At 51.8% G+C, this 11,069-nt stretch overlaps 2 protein-coding genes across 2 annotated transcripts; one reads left to right on the top strand and one right to left on the bottom strand.

Moving 5' to 3' along the window:
* Window positions 1–69: 69 nt before the first annotated feature.
* SLC25A5 (solute carrier family 25 member 5) lies at window positions 70–2,093 on the top strand. The gene is made up of 4 exons (XM_036402383.2): window positions 70–244; window positions 363–849; window positions 965–1,105; window positions 1,699–2,093. Exons 1-4 carry the CDS (start codon window positions 134–136, stop codon window positions 1,854–1,856), a joined length of 897 nt encoding a protein of 298 aa, XP_036258276.1. The 5' UTR covers window positions 70–133; the 3' UTR covers window positions 1,857–2,093.
* Window positions 2,094–7,193: 5,100 nt separating this feature from the next.
* Window positions 7,194–10,919, bottom strand: STEEP1 (STING1 ER exit protein 1). The gene is made up of 7 exons (XM_036402411.1): window positions 10,758–10,919; window positions 10,396–10,513; window positions 10,206–10,247; window positions 9,956–10,094; window positions 9,340–9,429; window positions 9,120–9,212; window positions 7,194–8,409 (listed from the first exon to the last, which is right to left on the bottom strand). The coding sequence occupies exons 1-7, from the start codon at window positions 10,879–10,881 to the stop codon at window positions 8,347–8,349; spliced, it is 669 nt and encodes a 222-aa protein (XP_036258304.1). The 5' UTR covers window positions 10,882–10,919; the 3' UTR covers window positions 7,194–8,346.
* Between the last annotated feature and the right edge of the window lie 150 nt (window positions 10,920–11,069).

Raw genomic sequence — 11,069 nt, 5'->3', positions numbered from 1 at the left:
AATGGGCGCGCGGGACGTGCGCCCCGCCCACGCTCGCGCCCAGCCCCTATATTAACGGCCATTGCGGCGCCCCCTCAGCGCCGCCTCCCGCCTCCTTCGCCCGGCATCGCTTCCCGCTCGCGCCGCTCCCGCCATGACCGATGCGGCCGTGTCCTTCGCCAAGGATTTCCTCGCCGGCGGGGTGGCGGCCGCCATCTCCAAGACCGCCGTCGCCCCCATCGAGAGGGTCAAGCTACTGCTGCAGGTGAGCGCCGGCGGCCGGGGCCGTCCCAAGGTCGCCGCAAGGAGAGGGGGGCGGCGGCGGCGGTGGGCCGGGGGCTCGCGGGGGAGCGGCGCTGACGGCGGCGTGTCGGCCCCTGCAGGTGCAGCACGCCAGCAAGCAGATCTCCGCCGACAAGCAGTACAAGGGCATCATCGACTGCGTGGTGCGCATCCCGCGGGAGCAGGGCATCCTCTCATTTTGGCGCGGCAACCTGGCCAATGTGATCCGGTACTTCCCCACCCAGGCCCTCAACTTCGCTTTCAAGGATAAGTACAAGCAGATCTTCCTGGGCGGCGTGGACAAGCGAACCCAGTTCTGGCGGTACTTCGCCGGTAACCTGGCATCCGGGGGTGCCGCCGGCGCGACCTCCCTGTGCTTCGTCTACCCCCTTGACTTTGCCCGAACCCGCCTGGCAGCGGATGTGGGTAAAGCCGGGGCCGACCGGGAGTTCAGTGGGCTCGGTGACTGCCTGGTCAAAATCTTCCGCTCAGATGGCCTTCGGGGCCTGTACCAGGGCTTCAGTGTCTCTGTCCAGGGCATCATCATCTACAGAGCCGCCTACTTTGGCATCTACGACACCGCCAAGGGTAGGTTGACTCAAACGGCACAAAAACGGAGATGCGGGGCTGCAGCAGGCCTGAAGTGCATTTCGATAGTGCTGGTGGCTTACCTGCCATTCTCATCAAAGCCTCTCTCCTGCAGGCATGCTTCCAGACCCAAAGAATACCCACATTGTTGTCAGCTGGATGATTGCTCAGACCGTCACTGCTGTCGCTGGTTTGGTCTCCTACCCTTTCGACACGGTTCGTCGTCGCATGATGATGCAGTCTGGCCGGAAAGGAGGTGAGTTTCTCCTCCTGTGTAACAGTTACTGGGCATCCCTGAGTCAATAGCTGGTGGTGGAGCTGAGGGGAGGCAGAGTGGCTTGGCTTTCATCAGCCTGTGTAGATATCCTCATCTCTTGTAAGGAGGGGCTGCAGAAGCAGGTGACAGGAAGGGGCACAAATTGGTCGTGCAGCACACCTGTAAGGTGGCATGCACAAGTCAGGTATATGTCAGTAGGTAGGAGCAGCAGAACTCACCCTTGGATGTTGCAAGCCAGTGTCTCTGGGACAAGAAAAGACAGCCTCCATAGCAGGCACAGCCTGGCCAACTGTGCAATAGCTTTTGGGTTTGGAAGTGTTGCTGTCAAAACAAGGAGTTGCTGTGTTCTGCTTGAACTGGTCCTTCCAGTGTCTCCCAGAGACAATGCAGCAGCAGCAGCAGCACCATCTCTCCTGGGCAGTCTTGTCCTCTGATGTGCTAGTATTGCAGAAAGTCAGCCAAGAAATGGGATGCACTTGAGGTTGTAAAGCTAGTAGATAGATGTGGCTGTTTCTGACTTGGATGTTGGGGGTTGTGGGCATCCAGTTCCTAAAGCTGTCTGTCTCCTGCAGCTGACATAATGTACTCTGGCACTCTTGACTGCTGGCGGAAGATTGCCCGGGATGAGGGCTCCAAGGCCTTTTTCAAAGGTGCATGGTCAAACGTACTCCGAGGAATGGGTGGTGCTTTTGTCTTAGTCCTGTATGATGAAATCAAGAAGTATACATAAGTTGTTTCCTGTTGTGAACTGGCATGTTGTTCTATGTAGTCTATGACTGTTCATGGACTTGTTTGAAAACCATCTAGTTACTAAACAGTGGCAGCTGATATTTGTACAGGTTGGCATGGGGCAGGGGTGACTGCTTGCCCTGTCTTTATCAAACTATTCCCCCGATGGGACTCATGATGGTTTCTATTTCAGTCACTCCTGCTTAAAAAGTACAGAGAAATAAAAATCTGAAACCAATTTTCCTCATCTCATGTTTGTTCTTACAGCAGTTGAAGTATGAGGGGGTTGGGAAGCTCAGCAGTTGTAGAGATGGAGGAAGATGAGCCACCTCCATCCTACAAGCCTTGATACCTGCTAAGTACTGGCAGGTAAACACAGTGCAGGCTGCCAAGGAAGCTAGGTAGTGTTTCCTCCCCAGAGGAAGCCAGTGGTGTAGGCTGGAATGGGGACTGGCAGCTCTGAAGTGCTCACCCAGCTGACCTCCCTGAGACTCCACTAACCAGAGATGATGGACTGAGTGTCTGCCACAGTCCTGCCTCTGGCCTGTCTGCTCCTTGGAGCTCATGAAACCTGATTTTGATGGTGCCAAGTGCCTAAACTGTCTGTAAAGCACAGCACTCCCTACAGCACTGAATGCCTGGGAGGCTGGAAGAGTGTCTAAGGGGGTGTTTCCTGCTCCCTGGAGGAGCAGAGCTTGGTGTCATGTTCTCTGCCTTAGAAACTGAGCTACCTGACTGGGTATGTAGGTAGCCAGAGGACACAAGTGCAGTTAATTGCTGCTGCTCTGCAGCTTCCCTGGCTAGCCTTGCTCTCACAGAGGGTGCTGTGCTGTGGGGGTGCAGCAGCTGAGCAAAGACAGCTTCTGTACCAGCTGTGCTTGCTAGGCAGGGAGGTGCATTCCCAGGCTCATTCCTTACCCCTGGAACTTAAGGTTCAGAATTCCAGGGGAAGGGGAAAATTCCTTTATGCTGCTGGGACAGTTTGGGGAAAACTGCAAGGTGTGTGGTGTGGCCTTTACCCAGATATCTCTGTAGGTCTGTGAGTCACCCCAGCAAAGCTGCCTGGTTTCTGCCTGGAGATCTGGAGTGGTCAGGAGATGCTCTCCTGGTCTTCTGCCCTTCAGACCAGCGAGTCTCCTCACTTTCCCCATGCCTTTGGTCCTTTCTGGCTGCCCAGGCCTGCTCAAAGCAGTTGATTTCAATCACTGAAACCAATCTCAGCCATTGCCCAAGGCAGCTAAACAAGACCTTGTGTTGCAAAGGGTGAGAGTTGTTTTTATTGCTGAATCTGAGCAGGGCAGCCAGGCATGAGAGCACAGCACCTTCCTGCTGCAGGTGGGGTTGGCTTGCCAGGGTCCCTGTGAGTGGGCAGGGGCCTTCCTGATGGGAGACAGTCCTGTGCCTCACAGCTGAGCCAACTGTCCTTTCAACTGCCCTTGGGCTGCTGCAGTGTGAGATCCCCCAGTGCCTGCTGTGGAAATGAAACAGGCTGTAAAGGTGAGATGTGAAGCAATGCCACAAGCAGTGGGCAGTGCTGGGGCACAGGCAGCAGCTTGGCAGGAGACTGTGCCACGGGGCAGCTTTACCAGGGAGCCCTCTCCTGTTGTACAAGTGCCAGCTTATTAAGTAAGGGCTCTCAGCCTCCTGCTGCTGAGCTCTCGTGGATTTCAAGGGCTGTTCTGAAATGCTGCTGGTTGCTGAGCATGGGGCATCCTTTCCTGTCCTTTCCTCCACAGGGGTTTCATGGCCAGGCCATTGGCACAATAAGATAAGTGCATCATTTCTTCGTGCACACAGTGGTGGGTGACTGAGGCACTGAGCTGGGCTCTTGTGCCAGGCTGCAAAGGAGCTGAGCTGGGACATCCCTAAGTCCTTAAGACCTACAGATTGTGCACTGGACTTGGGATGCAGGGCTGGCACTGAATGAAATGGGTTTTAGTTACCTGCCCTATTGACTGCTTTGGAAATTCAGGAAACAAGAATGTGTTTCACAGCTCTTTTAGCTCTGGCAGGTGGGAGATGCAGTGCAGAGCCCACAAGGGGTTTTTCCTGCACTCCACTGTTGGGTACTACAGGCTGGTAGGCATTCTGGGGTTTTAACTGCCCTCCTGGCAGCTCCCTGAGAGCAGCTTTATCTGGGGACCAGGCCAGGGGTTCAGCTGCTGCTGTTGCCTGCCACAGGAGCACACTGTTCAGGGATTAGGGGCTTTGTTCTTGTGGGGAAGCTGAGGCATGAGAAAAGGACTGGGGCCCACCAGTGTCAAGGCAGCAAGCTGAGTGCAGTCCCTCCAACACAGCATTTTGTCTGCTGGGCTGTGCTGCCCCAAGAATGACATGGAGGGGGGTGGATTTTCCTTTTAAGTGTGATTCTCTTGTGGGAAGGGCTGAACATCACACACCTTGTGATTTCCTCCACAGGAGCTGTGTCCAGCCTGGTGCATCAGCTCCTTTGCTGGTGGACAGGGATGGTGAATGCCTGTAATGCTGCTTCTGTCTCAGCCCTGCCCAGCAGCCATAAATCCAGGCTTAGGAGGTGTTGACGCAGCAGAGCTGTGCAGGGGATCGTGTGACATGCTTGTCAGTGCCTGGGGCAGGTGGTGACTGGTGTGGGATGGCTGGAATGGCTCAGCGTGCACCAGCCTGCCCCAGCTGGGCTGTGCCTGGCTCAGTCTTGCAGTGGAGAGCATCCCACCCCAAGGACTTGACTTATAAAAGGCCAGAGTGCCACCTCATCCTCTCCACTGTCCCCTTCAGCAGTCGTTGGGTCACTCCAGGCTGTGTCTCTGGGCTTTGGATGGAGCCAGGAGTGCCCCTGCCTCTATGGCATTGTCACCCTTGTCACCCTTGCCCCAGCATCTTTCATGTGCTGCCTGCATGACTGGCAGGGTGTGGTGCAGAGGGGCAGGGCAAGAGGCTTTGTCCTGCAGGGTAAAATCAGCTGTTCCCAGTGGGGTTTGTTTTGCCACTGCCCAGCCATGCAGGGTGGCCCCATCAGCTGCCCAAAGCACTGCATGGGGGGCCTGGCTGTGGGGACAGACAGAGCTGTGCTCGCATGCCTGCAAGGACACAGCCCCAGTTCTGCACACCCTGCAGCCATACTGAGCTGCTGGGGGTGGTTTGGGAACAATGAGTCCTCAGGACTTGCCAAGACCCCACAGCAAGACTGGCAGCATCAGGGAGGTTCTGGGAGGTGTCATCCCACCAGTGGTTTGCTGCTTGTTGCTTTCTGATCCTGCTGGGATTGACAGGAGTTACAGCCCTGGCTGCTGGCGTGGGGATTGAGTTTTTCTGGCCGACAACAAAAGAGAGATTGGCTGCTTGTGCCTTGAAATCTACCCAAAATCCCACAGGGTGCTGTGGCCAGCCAGGGTCATAAGGATTCCTCAGCAGGGAGTTAGTTACAAGGCTTCCATTCCACCCTTGGAGCCCAGCCCTGGAGCCTTTTAAACAAGCCCATAATTTTATACTTTTAAAATGCCTGGATGTGGCAAAGTTCCATAGCCTCTAGGATAGCACCAGCAAAAGCTGAGACTGACATTCAGGCTGATCAGTTAGTGCTGCTCCCAAGTTGATCACTTTGTAATACACATTATTTATCAATGCAACAGTCTAGGGAGTCAGAACAAGCCATCTGCACTGAGTAAAATGGCACAAACATGGAGCACAAGGAGAGCTGTAAGGGTTGACCCTAAAACTTCCCCTCACTCCATGCTGCTCCCCAGGCACAGCTGTGATGAACAGGGAGGAGGTTGGATTCACTGTTACCACTTCTCTTGAGTGTTTACAAATTGTGTGGAGGTTTTGTACAGGTTATGGGGAGCCAGGCAGCATTGTTATATCCAGAGCTGTTCTGACACCATAAATCAGACTAGGGTTTTGTGAAGGTGCTTGGAAACTGGTCTGAACCAAGTCATGAAATACTGTAAGGTAAGTCTGTCCATGTGTGCCATTACTTTTGGAACAGATTCCCTCCTTCGCTTTTATTTCACGTTTTGTGATACCTCTGCATCTAGACAAGTTCTTACATACAATATGGTGCTCAGTTAAACAAACAAATCTATCATTTACCTGTATCTAGAGATTTATAAAAACAAATGTTGACTTTTACGTGTCTGACTGTAACATGAAATCTGACTTTGGTCTGAACTCTGCTACAGATTGCCCACTTGCCACAGGGTATGGGAAACCCTGCAGGACAGCGGGTTTTATCTATTTTAACAGGACATTTCATCAATTGTTGGAACTTGGTGACCCTGCTTCCTGTTGCTACAGTCAGCTAATGTATTTTAATTCATTTAGATCTAGAAATGAAAAACCCAACTTGATTTACATTGTTGTGAACTAGCTCCAGTTGAAGTAAGAAATACATAATAATGTATTGGATCAGATTCTCTGTGTTGGAGTTGTTTCAGCCATGGCCTGCATAACTAGGGTATATCAAAAGCACCTCAGAAGATACAAGGCACTTCCCTTCTGACTGAGTCCATGCACAAGTCCTGAGCCAAAGTAGGCAGATTTCCAATGATGAGAAGGACAAACACTGATTGAACACGGGCTGGCCTTCCAGAAGTCTGTGCTGTCACAAGGCTCCAGGAGGCAGCTGAGGGAGGTGATGGCAGTTGGTAACAGCTACTTTGGACAGCTTGTGCTGAGCTGGGGCACTCACCAGATTTTCTTTGTGCCTCAGCAAACTGCAGAGATGGTCCTATCCCCACCTGGCAGCCCCTTCACAGCCCACCTCAGCTTTTGTCCCTCCCAGCCTTAACCCTGACAATAAATCCCACCATCCCCAAGTCAGCTTCTTGTTCTGGTGTCACTTGAAGCAAGACCACACTTCATCCTTGGACAACTGGAGATTCAGCATCTGCATCCCAGCACATCTCACATGGTTCCAAACCTATTTTCAGATGTCAAAGTCTTTTGCTTGGGAAAAAAAGTCTGAATTGTTATAGAGTGACCTGCAATTCCCTCAGGCTTGGATCACTCCCAGAGGAAGCCTGAGGCCCTCGCCTGGCTGGACTGTGCTACCACACTGGGAAAGGGCCTTCTGTACTCACACACCTTCTGCCCTTCCCAAGTAATGCACACCACCACGGGCCTCTGGCCACAGGCTTCTGGAAATAGGCTCCAGATTAGAGGTGATGAGCAGGGAACAAGATCAGCACTGGGTGAGTTAATGTGAACACCTGCTTACCAGCCTGGCATTAAATTGTCCCAGGATCTACCAACCCATCTCTGCTAGCTCTGGGCAGAGTTCACTCCCTCTTTTATTCCTTGTTTTCCTGAGAAAGAGAGGATAGATCCTTAGGTACAAAGATCTGAGTTTTCCCAGTCAGGGTTATAAAGCCAGATGAAAAATCTTTATTGATTATAGAAAGTTTCCCATAATAATTGTGGGAGATGGAATCATCTTGTTCATTGCTTGCATTTTATGATGCATTTACTTGGTAGAGCAATAACATCTCAGGAGAGGTATTTTTAGTTCAAATCTGTAACATGATATTTAATCCAATGCAGAGCAATGAAGATATGGGCTAGAGAGCACTATTACATCATGCAAGAGGCACAAAGTACCATTACCCAAACAAGGTACTTTAAAAACTGGTGTGTAATGTTGTCTATCCAAGGCCTTAGTAGTCAGTACATTCAAAACAATTTTCCTTCACATTTCACAACTCCAAATAGTGATACTGTTTTGCCCAATGGGCTACTTCAGATGTGCAGTTGTATTCTTTAATGATCACTGGCTGCATCAGTAACTTCCAACCATGTATTTGAACTCATTAGTAGCAGGTTTTATTTACAGTAGTTTACAGGCTTGGATTTTACACTCTGGTATGTGTCTGTTGTGACAGTGTAATTCTGTACAACTGCAGCCTTGTGATGTTCAGCAGGAGCTGAGACTGCAGTGCAGCAGCCCAGTCTGTGCTGGCAGGTCAGGGTGAGCAGCAGCACCCTGCCCAAGCCTTGCATCCCAGTCATTCCACACCATGTTGGAGTGGCATGGCTCAGGCTGCTGCACCTTTTGGATATGTTTAAAATAAATGTTTAAAATGAACAACAGGCATAGAGCTTACTTTTGTAAGGATTTCTTTGTTGTACAGTTACCCATTGTCCTAATGTATTCAAGGAAACACATTTGAAAACTACAAAATAAAAAGACAAGTATCTAAAGGTGAACTTGGGAAGGCACCAAGCAAAGATTTTTCTGAAAATAAATATTCTACCTGGAACAGCCTGCTCATAACACTGGGTCTGTAGAGAAGTGCAGATTGAGCAAAGTGTCCAGTGCCATTGGAGTTAAGACTGGTACCCAGAGGTACCCAGAGTATCACTTATACAGAGGGATCCAGAGAGGTTCTCATCCTCCAAACTGGCTGCAGCACAGTGCAACTCTTGACGTTGTCTGTTACTTCTGCTTTGTTGACAGAACTGTGATAGCTCTTGGTAGTTTTCTCCTGTCTCCAAATACCCAGCAGATACACAGCATTTCATTTGAACTGGTTATCAATCAGGGTTCCCTTCATCTTGGCTTTCTTGGCTTCCAACTCAGCCTGAATAGGAAAATTAAGGTAGAATTAAATCATGTCTGGATAATTTTCCTTTCAGTGCTCCAATTAAGTTTGCTCTTCTTGTCTAACCAAGCAAACATTTCAGTTCCAAAACCAGAAGCAAGAGTAGCTCAAGTGCTTTGCTGATGTACAAAACAAGGACCATCTTTAAAATTGTAAAAAGCCCAAGACCAACTGCCCAAGAGGCAATTTCATACTTTCTATCCTCAGGTGGAAGCTGCACATTTCCTTCCCCCTTTTCATCTACTACCCTCCTGCCACAGGAGGTAAGATCAGTTGTGATGTTCTTGCCATTCATTCTCTGAGTGCCCCTTGCAGCAGCAGCTGAGCTGCAGATCCTGCCCAGGAGCCTCATGGCAATGACCTGCTCGGCCAAGCAGGCATGGGAGCACAGGCTGGCAAAGCCCTCCTTCCCTTGTTCCTTGTCCAACAGGTCACAGAAAGCCTCCCTGCAAGCACTCTGCTGGCTGCTCTTCAGTTAGCTCTCCAGGCAATGGCATGCAATTTGAAGTTCAGGGGGACTAGAACATCTTTATAAAACCTGTAAAGGAAATCTCATCCCCACAAAGCTGCAAGCTGCCCGTGACTATACCAGGACCTCTCTACACTTGCAGTCTGATCTGCAAGATAGCTTTTATGTACAAAGCCAGCATATCTCAGAGCTTTATGTTCAGCACCAAAGAAAAACTCACCAACTCTTGTAGCCTTTTCTTGCTCATGCCTTTGCGTTCCAGCTGCTTCTCAATCACTTTTGCATTCTGTGCATACGAGTCTGCAATCTCCCTCTGAAACAGACACACGTCACCTTGCAACAGCAAACCCCAGAGGAACAACATCTCATCCAAACAGTGAGACCATTGCTGGCTCTGCCCAGCTCAGATGTGGCTGCCACTAAGGGCATCCAAAACTCACCGCTTCAATCTCCTCCTCCTCTTCATCAATTGTGGAGACTGTGACAGAGCTGAACTTGCCCATGTCTTTGGTCCGTTTGGTCATCATCACCTGGGTGAAAAACAAGAATGTTTTGTTAAACCTTGCCAACAGTTGTGCCAGCAGGGATTGCTTCTTCCTTCCAAAGGTTTTAAGGCTTCTTATGCAAGCCATCAAGATTACCTGAACTCTGTGGGTGGCAAAGGGGAATTATGCTCAGTGATTTCTAGGCTTAAAGGTGTCATTACCAGAAACAAGCTCACTGATATACAGTAGATGAGCCAGACTTTGAGAATCACTGTGCAGACTACCAACCTGACCTACTTACAACTGGAAAATTTCTGTTAACTGAGCCTAAACATCAGGCACAGTATAGATTTTAGAATTGATTTTGCTCTCCTTTAGTGCTAGGACTCCAAGCTGCAGTGACCTCTGTCAAGGGAAATTTAAGGCAGACATGGACAAGACACCAAACTGAGTTATTGTTCAGAGGTACATTTCTTTTTCTTTTCTCTCCCCTCTCCCTTCACCATTAAGCTGTTTTATACACAACACTTTTAGAAAAGCAAAGGTATCCTTGTTCTCTAAAGCCAGTCACCTTTTTAGGAGGTTCTTGTTTCTGAGTATATATGTTTGTTTTCCCAAAACCTTGGCCAAATTTGACAACGGCACCATCAACAATGAACGTCACAGGAGCATTTTTCTGTTGGTGTTGATAAAAGAGCAGCAGTCCACACCTGGAAACAGAAATACACATAGCTGAGAGCAAACCCAGATTCTGGGTTCCTATGGTTTCCTTATAAAAAAGATTCTAAAAGTCACTCAAAAGACTAAAAAAGGTCACTCACTTGCCACACTTCTTCCTGAACTGCCGCTCTATGCCTTCAGGTCTGGGGAGAGAGGCAGCGCTTGAGCAGAGCACACGGACACCACACAGGGTCTGTCTCCATGCCTGGCTGGCGGCTCCCAGCCAGGCCGGAGGGCAGCGCCTTCCCCGGGCCGGTGTCAGGGGGAAGGGGGTGCAGAGGCCGGGCCCACCTGCGCAGGAAGACGCTCTCCTCCTCCTCGGCGTTGCAGAACTTGTGGGCGTGCTTGGCCGCGTCCATCACGCGGGCGCGGTCCCGGGGCCGCATCGGCAGCTTCTCCAGCTGGCAATCTGCGGGAGCGAGGGGCCGGGCTGGCGACGGGGCCGGGCGGGCACCCGCACGTGAACCCGCAATCCGCATCCCGCATCCCCAACCCACACCCATATCTCACACCCCGGACCCGCACCCCGCATCCCGGACCCACACCCCGCACCCCGCCGCCGTCTTCCCGGGCCCTCTGCTCCGCCGGGCCGCGGCCTGCCCGCCCCGGCCTGTCCCTGCCCCGGCCCTGGCGTGCCCCGGCTCCCGGCTCACCGAGCACCAGCACCATCTGCCCGCACAGGCAGTAGTAGACATGCAGCGGCTTCTCCCCATCGTCGTACTCCTCGCGGTCGCGGGTGTCGGAACACACCACGGAGCGCGACACCACCTTGGGCATGGCGGCGGCGGCGGGCCCGGAGCCGCCTAGCCCGGCCCCCGCGCTCGGCCCCGCCCGCCGGGGCGGCTCCCGGAGCTCCTGCGCCTCTAAAGGCCCGGCAAAACGGGACAGAGCCCTTCTTGACAATCACCCCGAGCTCGCACGGTTCTGACTGCACAGGCCGGTGCAACGGGGAAGGGCCGGAACGG

Source organism: Molothrus ater, chromosome 14 (assembly GCF_012460135.2).
Source record: "Molothrus ater isolate BHLD 08-10-18 breed brown headed cowbird chromosome 14, BPBGC_Mater_1.1, whole genome shotgun sequence".
NCBI lineage: Eukaryota > Metazoa > Chordata > Aves > Passeriformes > Icteridae > Molothrus > Molothrus ater.
The sequence above is the reverse complement of the archived record's forward strand: the minus strand, read 5'-3'. Positions and strand labels throughout refer to the sequence as shown.

Bases quoted from the DNA above. Each gene is read 5' to 3' on its own strand.
- SLC25A5 (XM_036402383.2), top strand. From the start codon at position 134: ATGACCGATGCGGCCGTGTCCTTCGCCAAGGATTTCCTCGCCGGCGGG. The intron at 245-362 runs GTGAGCGCCGGC...CGGCCCCTGCAG, and splicing joins GGGTCAAGCTACTGCTGCAG to GTGCAGCACGCCAGCAAGCA. The intron at 1,106-1,698 runs GTGAGTTTCTCC...TGTCTCCTGCAG, and splicing joins GCAGTCTGGCCGGAAAGGAG to CTGACATAATGTACTCTGGC.
- STEEP1 (XM_036402411.1), bottom strand. From the start codon at position 10,881: ATGCCCAAGGTGGTGTCGCGCTCCGTGGTGTGTTCCGACACCCGCGAC. The intron at 10,248-10,395 runs GTGGGCCCGGCC...CTCTCTCCCCAG, and splicing joins GAGAGCGTCTTCCTGCGCAG to ACCTGAAGGCATAGAGCGGC. The intron at 10,095-10,205 runs GTGAGTGACCTT...TTCTGTTTCCAG, and splicing joins TTCAGGAAGAAGTGTGGCAA to GTGTGGACTGCTGCTCTTTT.